This window comes from Chenopodium album, chromosome 27, assembly GCF_948465745.1.
Source record: "Chenopodium album chromosome 27, dcCheAlbu1.1, whole genome shotgun sequence".
Taxonomy (NCBI): domain Eukaryota; kingdom Viridiplantae; phylum Streptophyta; class Magnoliopsida; order Caryophyllales; family Amaranthaceae; genus Chenopodium; species Chenopodium album.
This window is the reverse complement of record NC_137860.1, coordinates 22,866,168-22,877,023: the sequence shown is the minus strand read 5'-3', so window position 1 is coordinate 22,877,023 and position 10,856 is coordinate 22,866,168. Positions and strand designations below refer to the sequence as shown.

General features: G+C 34.6%; 1 protein-coding gene across 3 annotated transcripts; it reads left to right on the top strand.

Moving 5' to 3' along the window:
* The first annotated feature begins 963 nt into the window (after positions 1-963).
* LOC145620459 (phospholipase A1-IIdelta-like) lies at positions 964-4,983 on the top strand. 3 transcript variants are annotated; one of them, XM_081675138.1, is made up of 4 exons: positions 964-1,569; positions 2,881-2,937; positions 3,154-3,207; positions 4,166-4,983. In XM_081675138.1, exons 1-4 carry the CDS (start codon positions 1,026-1,028, stop codon positions 4,888-4,890), a joined length of 1,380 nt encoding a protein of 459 aa, XP_081531264.1. In that variant the 5' UTR covers positions 964-1,025; the 3' UTR covers positions 4,891-4,983. The 3 variants fall into 3 exon arrangements, with proteins under 3 accessions (XP_081531264.1, XP_081531266.1, XP_081531263.1); XM_081675137.1 differs by having other exon boundaries at positions 965-1,569; positions 3,148-3,207; XM_081675140.1 differs by lacking the exon at positions 3,154-3,207.
* Positions 4,984-10,856: the final 5,873 nt, after the last annotated feature.

The following is a 10,856-nucleotide window of genomic DNA, read 5'->3' as shown; positions in this document are numbered from 1 at the left end:
GATCTTACTTTTAGAGGCTTACCTACAATTAGCAATTTTGATTATGTTAGCAACCGAACTACATATATATGTTGAATTGAGAGCGTTAAGACCCGACCATAGGCTTAGCAATTGCTCTAGATAATTGATAAATTGAATTGTTATTAATATTGGATAGATTTAAAACTATAAACATGGTGAACCATAACCCTAGGTCTTTTTATTAATTGTTTTATTTCTTATTTCAATTTAGACTATCTTTTTATCCCAATTTCGTGACATATTTTAGTTTCACCAAATTTTTAGAGGTTAGATTATATAGCTATCTCTCTATGGATTCGACCCTACTTACCCTATTACGTTATTAGTTGGTTTTGTTAGGAATTTATTTTTAACTGGTATATGACAACTTATCAGTTACTTTGTTGAAATAATAATATAATAGAGAGATGAGAGAAGGGAAAGAATAATAAAAGTTGTATTCAATTTATTGAAATATGTACTACATAACAACATATATATAGTGCAAAATAACTAAGATATAAGTAAGGAACATGATCCCATGATCACATGATTGTTGATCATGCTAACATTACCCCACTAAACTAACTACTATTATGACTCTACTAACACAAATATTAGGAGTTAACTAACCACTAACACTTTGAAGCAAATATTTCAACATACTTTGCTCTACTTTTGTAAGGGGTATAAAACGTCTTTGTTTCGGATAACTTAAGTTTTCAGGTTTGAGTTATTACATCTTTGTTAGACTGTTGTAAGTACTTTGTTCTCATTTTGAATTTTTAAAAACGAGTAGGGACAAAGGATTAATAATACATAATAATTGTCCAACATTCCGACAAATAAAAATGCACCAACTTTTCAACAATTCCACACACTTCACTTACTCCTTTGGTTCCTTACCCAATCCAAAACAAATCCAACCTTTTTCTAAAAAAGAAACCTCCATCACCCAAAACTCATCATATTCATATTCATATTCATATTCATAACCATACTTCATTCTCATCTGATCCATTACAATGGAATCCGAATCCGAGTTACCAGAGCTAGGACTCTCACAAGGAGGTCCAACATGGAACCATCTCACAGGGTCCAACAACTGGGAAGGTCTACTAGACCCACTCAACGACGATCTCCGTCGTCTGATCCTTCGTTGTGGTGACTTCTGTCAAGTCACCTACGACACCTTCATCAACGACCCTAACTCCGCCTACTGCGGTGCTAGTCGCTACGCTAAGTCAGACCTCTTACAGAAAACCTGTTTTCCTGGTGGTGCTGATAAATTTAAGGTCGTTGGGTTTTTGTATGCCACTGCACGTGTTGGTGTGCCTGAGGCGTTTCTGTTGAAGTCGAGATCACGTGAGAAGTGGGATAGGGAGTCGAATTGGATTGGATACGTGGTCGTATCGAATGATGAGGTGAGTAAGGAGAGTGGAAGGAGGGAGATTTATGTGGCGTGGAGAGGGACTATTAGAGATTATGAGTGGGTTGATGTTCTTGGTGCTAAACTACAGTCTGCTAAACCTTTGCTAAGTGATCAAGATGATGATAATGCTCCTGCTGGTATGAGTTTTTGTGCTACTTTAATTTCTTGTTTTTAAAAGTTTGTTTTAATTTACTTGTATTTGTGTAAGTTATTTCATACAATATTTTGGAATAGTTAAAAACGACAATGATTAAACAAAAAAAAAAAATAAATCTATAAGGTCATAAGAGTTACATATAAAGATTTAAAAATGGAATTATGGAACTGATAAATGAAATTAACATTAATTACAATGATGGACATGTAATTTTGTATTATATTTCTAAATAATAAAAAAATAAAAAATAAAAAATAAATTAATTTAGAAAAGTTATTAATTGTGTTATTTGCAACCTTGAGCTAAACGACTTAGGTTCTGTTCTTTTCAGCTTAATTTCACTCAGTTCAGCTCCAATCACTTTAGTATCATTCTCTAATTTCCTTCTTTCATAAACAATTTATTTTAGCTCTATTTAGTTTATTTCAGTTCAGCTCCAATTAGTTCAATTCATTTCAGTTTAGCTCAGTTCAAGCTAAACAGGCCCTTAATTAATTGGGGTTGTGGCTTTAGCTAAATTTAGTGGCAATTTTTTTAATTGAATACCAAATGAAAAGGTAAAGAAAGAAAACATAATTATTACTCCCTTCGTTTTTAAATACTTGCTTCATTTCTCCATGCGCGGAGTTTTGGAGAAATTGGATAAAGTAATAAAATATGGAGGTAGTGTGGTTGGTGGAAAAATAAAAAATTATAGAAGGCAAAAGTAGTGGAGAGCATGGGAGGAGAGAGAATATATGTTGGGACCACTAGGTGAAAGAAATTAATTATATATTGAAAAATTAAATTTTTCTAAATAAGGAAATTGAGCAAATATTTAAAAACGGCAGTAAATGGAAAGTGGAGCAAGTATTTAAAAACGGAGTGAGTATGACATAACGTCTTCTTCAAATTATAACCATTTTTTTTTAGTTCGTCCATCCGGTTCATATGAGCTTAGCTCCTACTACATTCTGATTCAACCCGGGTTGCACACCTAACTTATGGTGGTGAGTCTCCTAACAAGAGTTTTTTATATTCGGGAAAACTCGAATCGAAACCCTCCTTAAGCGACATGCTTACCACTTAATTGAACCAACTCTTGTTGCTCAAATTATGACTTTTATTCTTTTGATAAACTTCAAATTATAACTTTAATTGTAGGTGATTTAAGGATAATCTTTTAACTATTTGTGGGACTTCGATAAATAACTTTAACTATACACGTTTTTACAAGGGGGTCAACATAGTTGTACACTTGTACATGCTTTAATTATTACATTTGTAACATCATTGTTTTAATGGAATGCAGATGACTTACCATCCAAATTAGTGGATTCAACGGAACCAACAAAAAACGAGGCGACAGGTATATATATATATTATCTCTAGTAGATCATTCTTTGATAAAAACAGAGTTTATTTGTCTAGCTTCCTTCTCTTCCATTTCAAACTTAATACTTTGAGTATCGCAATAGTATCATTCGTTCATGACATGCATACTCTATGTCACTATGCGTGGTTTTAAATAACTTCAACTACAAAATGTTAACACCTTTACCATCGTATATATTGGCAGGAACAGTTTTTCCTTCATGGATCTTGTCATGTTGTCAACCAACTTTTAAGAAAAATCCAGGTATAATATTAACTTAATAGCCTTATAATTTCACATAATTTTAAATTATAGTATAGTCCGTATTAAAAATAAGAGAGAGGATGATTAATAAATAGTGTAGGTGAAATACTCACTGACAGAGAGCTATGCTAGAGCTTAATTACAGGCCAAGACGTACCCCTATCAAGCTCAAGCATCCTTAAATTATGGAGTTCTTGTATATTTGTTAGAGATATGAGATATCGAAAATATATATATCTCATATCTCTAACAATATTTCAGTTGAGTTCTATTGATTAAGTTTATTTATCAGAAAGTATGAATATTCTTCCATTTTTTTTTCTTCTAGTCCAACTCTAACCACAATAATTATAATTCAGTATTATTATATGTACTTTCCCCGTCTCTAAATAAAGTACCTTTTTTAAAATTAACATAGTTTTCAAGATGTGTCTTTGATTATCAATATCTTAATTAAATATTAACAACAATTATAAAATAGTTGATAATCCAAGTTACTAAGAGAAATCTTACAATAACTCATATATATGACAATGTTTTTTTTATTGTGTCCATTTTTATTCATTCCTTTATGCTTGTCCCATTTGAAATTACAATTTTGTGGAAGAGAAACTTTAATTATGAAGAATCTCTAATAAATAACAGAATATGATATACAACATTTATTACAATTTCCTTAATTTATGAATGTTTATCAAACGTACCATTTTAACGCACATAAAAATGTTTGTGACATAATGGTAAAGAATGTTTGTTCATGATTAATGAAAGACCTTAGCTTGTTTCGGGGTGAATTATACTCTACTATTGACATTGGCAAATTTACTCACAAGCTTAGATACGAATCAATCAACAAATATTATCACAATAATTTACTCCACACTTTGTAATCGAACCATATTTACATATGTTAGATTATTTGGTTTGATTATTTTGTTTCAATCTTATATTTTTCTAGACAATGCTGAAAATAAAGACGATGATGATGAAGACGATCAACCAAAAATCATGGAAGGTTGGCTCACAATATACACATCCGACGATCCAAAATCTCCCTTTACAAAACTAAGTGCAAGGACACAACTTTTGACTAAGCTCAAACAACTTATTGATCAATACAAAGACGAAGACATTAGCATTACATTCGCCGGCCATAGTTTAGGTGCAACACTATCAGTCGTAAGTGCTTTCGATGTCGTTGAGAATCTCACCAAGGAGATCCCGGTTTCAGCCATTGTTTTCGGATGTCCTAAAGTTGGTAATAAAGCCTTCAAGAAAAGATTTGATTCTTACCCTAATCTTAAGGTCCTTCATGTCAGAAATATGATCGATTTGATCCCTCTTTATCCTTTCAAACTTTTGGGGTACGTAAATATAGGTATCGACCTAGAGATTGATACGAGGAAATCGAGTTTTCTTAAAGACTCGAAAAATCCTAGTGATTGGCATAACTTGCAAGCTATGTTACATGCTGTGAATGGTTGGCAAGGGGTTAAGGAAGAGTTTAAGCTCGTAATTAAGCGAAGTATTGCATTAGTGAATAAATCATGTGATTTTCTTAAGGAGGAATGTTTAGTGCCTCCTTCTTGGTGGGTTGAAAAGAACAAAGGCATGGTATTGAATGAGGATGGAGATTGGGTTTTGGCTAGTCCAGAGGAAGTTCCTACTCCAGAATTTGATTAAGTACATTATTTTTGCTTGATGATTAATTAATTTTTAGAATTGAGTAGTGTACATTTTTATTTTTTTTTGGGTATTTGGATGGTTGTATAACATGTATTTCAATTATGGTTTTTTTTTTCTTTTTTTTTTCTTTTGTTGTAACTAGATTTGCATGCAATTTGTGTTTTAAATTTCTACCTGTCTGTACCAACTACGAACCTTAAAGATTAGTTAAAATTAAGGGCAATTTAGCTTATCTTAAATGGATACTATGATCTCACCTCTTGACTTTATATCAATTGTAAATAGATCGTACATCTAAGTGTTATGTACTAATCTCCTCTAAGTCAAGAGGTGAGATCATGGTATCCATATAAGGGCAATTGCCTCTTGACTTATTTGAACTTATTGCGACGTATTGTTAATACCTTACTTAATTTTTGTTTCGATCTATTTGAAAACGATATTAGCCCTCAATTACAAACCTTTAGTTCTTGCATTTGTGGATGTGTTTTTGGTTTGAGTTATTGTGGTGCTTTGATGTTTATTATTTTATCTAATCTTGCAAAACAAAAAACTAATAGGTTTTTTTTTTTTTTTTTTTTTTTTTTTTTGGGACAAGAAAAATTAATACTACCTCTGTTTCTTATTATGTGCAACAAAGAGGTATTTTTTGTGAGACATAAAATATTTCTTTGTTGCACATAATAAGAAACGGAGGTAGTAGTTTTAGTTAGCCATTTTTTAAATCAATTCATCCACAATACATATCTTTAGTTTGGGTGATGGTTTTGCTTATTGTTTAAATGAACCCTTTTTTTTTTACCAGTTTTTAACATGAACCTAGATGTGATATGTTCATATGTTATGTCAACATCCAGAGCCTTGAATTTATAACTGAGATTAATATTTATATATATACTTCATTCTTTCATTCTTTTAGTATACACCATAGAGGTTGGACACACTTTTTTTTTTAGTGGAATAAGGAAGATAGAGAAGGGTAAAAATACTAAATTTCCTTGTGATGTAAACAAAACTCTATAGAATCAAAGTTTTAAAAATAATGATATATTGGGTATTTGTTGTGTGAACAGAGATATTTTATTTCTTAAATTGAATATGGTGCAATATTTGTGAACTTTATCAAAAAAAAAAAAATAAATAAATAAAAAAGTGGTGCAATACTTAAAAAACGGAGAAAGGATAATTAATCTATACCTTTAAAATAAGAAATTGTAAGTAGAATAAAAACTGTCCTATCGGCCTCTGTAATGTTCTGTACAAATGTATTGCAAAATGCCTTACAGCTAGGCTCTGTAAGGTTTTGCCCTCTTTAATTTCGGGTACTCAGAATAATGCCTTTGTACCTGGTACACTATGTCAGACAACAGCCTGGTGGCCCATGTAGTCCTTTCCTATATTCATACTTCTAACACAAGATTTTGTTCAGCGGCCTTGAAACTGGACATGAATAAAGCGTATGACATAGTGAGTTGGGATTTCTTATGGCAAATTCTAGGCCTATTTGGGTACCCTCCCTACTGGATTGGTACAATCAAGCAATGTGTTTCTACAGTTTTGTACCAGATCTTGGTTAACGGGAGTCCTTTTTAGGGTTTTCATTCTTCATGTGGCCTCCGTTAGGGTGACCCTTTATCTCTTTGTCCTATGTATGGAGGTCTTTTCTCTTCTGATCACACAAGCGGAAAAAGCTGGGCATATTCAGGGGCTTCGCATTTCTAGGAGAGCTCCTTCTATTTCTCACATATTCTTCGCAGATGATGTGTTACTTTTCTTTCATGGATTCCCGGAAGCTTGTGATCGGTTACTTGAGGTAATTAACAAATTCTGCTCAGTTTCGGGTCAAATGGTTAATGTTCAGAAGTCCTTTGTTTGCTTTAGCTCGAATACTCCGGAGGATTATCGTCAATACTTGAGCTCTGTGTTACAAATGCAATCTCGTGCTCCACTTGGGGACTACTTAAGGGTTCCTGTCGACTTGGGGAGAAGTAAATGCCAGGCTTTCCAGTCGTTAGTAGACAAGGTTGTTTCTCGTCTCTCGGCTTTTACTTCTTTACGCCTTTCGGGAGCAACTAAATTGGTTTTGATCAACTCCATCTTGGTAGCTTCTTTTACCCACGTACTTTCAGTCTTCAAGCTACCTTCCACCATATGTGATCGGATAATCTGCTAACTAGATTCTGGTGGAGATCTGGTTCTTTCTCTAAGGGTATTGTCCTTGTTCCATCTAAAACCCTCCATCTTCCGAAGGGTCTTGGGGGTTTAGGCATTCGTCACATAGAAAGTTTCAATTCTGCTTTGTTAGCTAAGCAAGTGTGGCGTCTCATTCATCATCCTTAACTCTTGGTATCAAGGGTGTACCGAGCTAGGTATCCTAATTTGTTGTATCACAATGCTTTAATTATAGTCTCCCGACTCCCGCCCCTCATGGGGTGGTAGGAGTTTACTTGAAGGAGCTAAAGTTATCTCCCAAGGAGTCGCCTAGATGATTGGATCTGGGAAGAATTTGAGTATTTTAGATGATGATAACTGGGTTCCTAGGGTGAAGGTTAAGTTTAAGGATATAATTTCCTTGGCGACCCTCCCTTCCACAATCTCTGAACTTATTGATTCTCATTCCCGGTTGTGGAACTCGACGGAGGTTCATAGTGTAGATGCCCAAATGTGTCTCCCCAAAACCAAACCTAGGGATGAATACCTTTCGCATCGCTTGATTATTGAATAAAGTGAAAGTGTGGAAAGTCCAGTGATCCGGTTGTTTTTATTAAAAATCTTTTTTACAATTTTCGAAAATGTACTCTATTTATGAAAATAGTCATTCCAATTCAGCTTGGTTGATGATAAGGGTCCAATAATAGTGTAGTAGGATTGGACTCGAAAAATGCTTTCCAACGATATATTATAAGCCCAATCTGATGAATAATGAGGAAGTTATGGCCAAAATACTAAATTGGGCTCGATATGGTTTTATATGCGGCCCAATGATCTAGAGGAGGGCCTAGTATTAATTATCATTCCTAAAGCAATTAGGATTGATTATAGTCTTCTAGAATAATCTAGAAGGTTCTCTTAAATCCTAATGGAATTAGGATTGATAATTATATTTTAAAAGAGTTTTATTTGGAATAAAATAAGTGTTTTATTTTGATAAATTTGATCTTAAAACTGATAAACGCGAAGTCTAATTACTTAATTATATTAGGGAAAGGATTCCGTACAAAGCGTGTTTTATCTTTTAATTAGCGCCAAACGACAAAGTTTAGCGCCAAACGACAGAGTCTGTCGCCTGGCGCTAATGTTTGTCGCCTGGGGCTAAATTCCAGTTTTATTCCGTATAGAACTTGAAGTATTTTCTATCGTTTTCGGACTATTTTTTCTATAAATAGGGTCCTAGACCTCCGTTTTCAATCATCCACAACCATCACAATTCTCTCTCTTCTCTCTCTAAGCATTAGCTTGTTCTTTTTCTCTCTTTCTAACAAACCTTTTTACAAACACCATACCGCATTCACGAGATCTAGACACACCTAGCCAAGTTCGAAGTTGCCTTCGCCCTAGACGTGAAAGGTTGATACTTTCTGAGGGTTTGGACCCCAAATCCAATTTCTAAACTCTTTTCAATTCTTTAATTGTTTGATTTTAATGTTTTATTGAAGTTTACTAACATGTGTATTTTGTTATTAGAAAGAGGTACGATGCATCAAAGTATGTAAACTTATTGCTCTATTCTTGTATAAAGCATGTTTATTTTATTAATTCCTAGTATCATGTTAGGATGTTTTTAATGCTTTCTAGTATCATGTTTAGGTTGCTTCCTATTTCTAATATCATATTAGTACCATGTTAGAGCTAAAGCTTTGATCTTTATTGTTTAGTGACATGCTAGAATTTGTTATTAATCTTGTTAGTATCATGCCTAGGATCTTGCTATTATTATTAAGCTTTATTATTATGATTATGATTGTTATGATGATTGTTATGATTGCTATAATTATTATTATTATGTTGCTTGAGCTATATTATTGTTATTGCTTGATCACGCCTTTTATGCAGGTTTAAAGGAAATTTGTACTTGAAATCACGCTTAATAAGATAATTAATTATTTTGTTTAGGCTAATATGATTTTAATTTAAGTGATCACCAATAATAGTTTTGTTTGTGCATTAATATTCAACCAACCTAGATTAAATAGGTTTAGGGTTAACCTAATGATTGAATGCTAGTCAAAAAGCGCACATGAATACGAGCAGAATAAAGTAGAGGCCTATTTTTAGGGCGGGGTTCAATCTCTTTTAGGTTAGATTCGTACCTTCATCCCTGAATATACAGTCATGGTTCCAAACCACTATGGAGTTAGCGGTCCCGTGAACGGTTTACAAGTTCCTAAAACTTGTTGGCGACTCTTTTGCTCTACCTTTCTTCCCTTTGGACGCCACCATGATTAAATGCTTTATCACAGTGGGGTTCAAGTTTGGGATGCTTGAAATTATTCCCTACACATAGGCTTTTTCCTCCCAAGACAGCAGCTTCTATTTTAGGTTTAGAGAGACCTAGGAAGCTGATTGATGACTATGTCTACTGGAAATTCACATGGGATGGTTCATTTTCAACAAATCGACTTATGCCTTCCTAATAAGTTAATTGCCTTTGAATTCATCTTCTTTGACTAGCATATCTACTGCTTGGTAGAAGAGTTTATGGAGCTTTCCAATTCTTCCCAAATGGAAGCTGTTTACGTGGAAACTGCTTCATAATGCGCTTCCTACGACTTCCTTGCTCCATGTAAAAGGGATCCCGGTGGTTAGGATGTGTGGCTTTTGTCGTTAATATGAAAAAACATGTTCTCACTATTCAGAGATTGTCCATTTATTCAACAGGTTTGGGATTGTCATCCTTGGCCTAATCCGTTACCTTTAGCTTTGGCTCAACCGTTTAAGGTCTGGCTTTCCAAGTTAATTTCTCAGTTTGGGACTCTTAAGAATTAGGGTAGTCTGGATTGTATCTTTGGTCTATTATGGGCCATTTGGTTGACTAAGAATAATCTCCGGTTTCGTTCGGAGGTCTATTCTCCAGCCTCTATTTACTCCCTTGCTTTGGATTGGAAAGAGCGGAGTTTAGAAGCTCGTGTTCTTTCTTCTTTCTGGTATCCTTCTCCCCCTTCGGATTTTTCTATCGCTTCTCTTTCTATGATTGGCAGAAATTCCCTTGCAACTTCTTATAATACTTATCTTATTGTGGATGGGGCTTGGGATCCTTCTGATCGCCGCTCAAGGGCAGGTTGGTTCTTTTATAATGACTCTTCTCCTCAGTTTCTTGGAGGTGGGGCTCAGGCGGGATTTTGTAATTCTGCTACTTAATTTGACCTTTGGGCTTGCTTATTGGGTCTTCGGCATGCTATGGATTGGGGCTTGTGTAACATTTGCATTATTACAGAATGTGGTTCAGTTCCTCAATTGATTTTGGATAACCATGTGGGTGACATATCGGTGGCCTGGCTTCTACAAGATATTCGCCATACTCTATCTTGTTCTCAGCCTGTGGCATCCGGAAGGCTTCAAGATCCTCAGTGGCTTATGCCCATTTCCTAGCTTGTTTAGCACGAACTTGTCAGCTGCTTAGTTTTCGTTTTTAGTTTGCTTGTTGTCTCTTTCGTTGATCTCTTTGTTAAAAAAAAAAGCCTAGCTTAGTCTTCTCACTAGCTTTACACCAAGCATAGCCACACATAGCACCAGAGCCACGTTAGTGCACACTGGTGACTGGTGCACGTGCATTACCAGCCAAAAAAAAAAATTTGAAGTTCAATAAAACTCATCCCTACTAAGGGTGCTTATGAGAGGAGACAACTCGCTAGCTACTCATATTGGTCTTGGTCAACACTCAATCGAAATTCGACGACTCGAGCTCGAAATTGACTCGAAATGTTAATGAGTCGAGTCGAGTAACTCATTAATTACTTGACTTG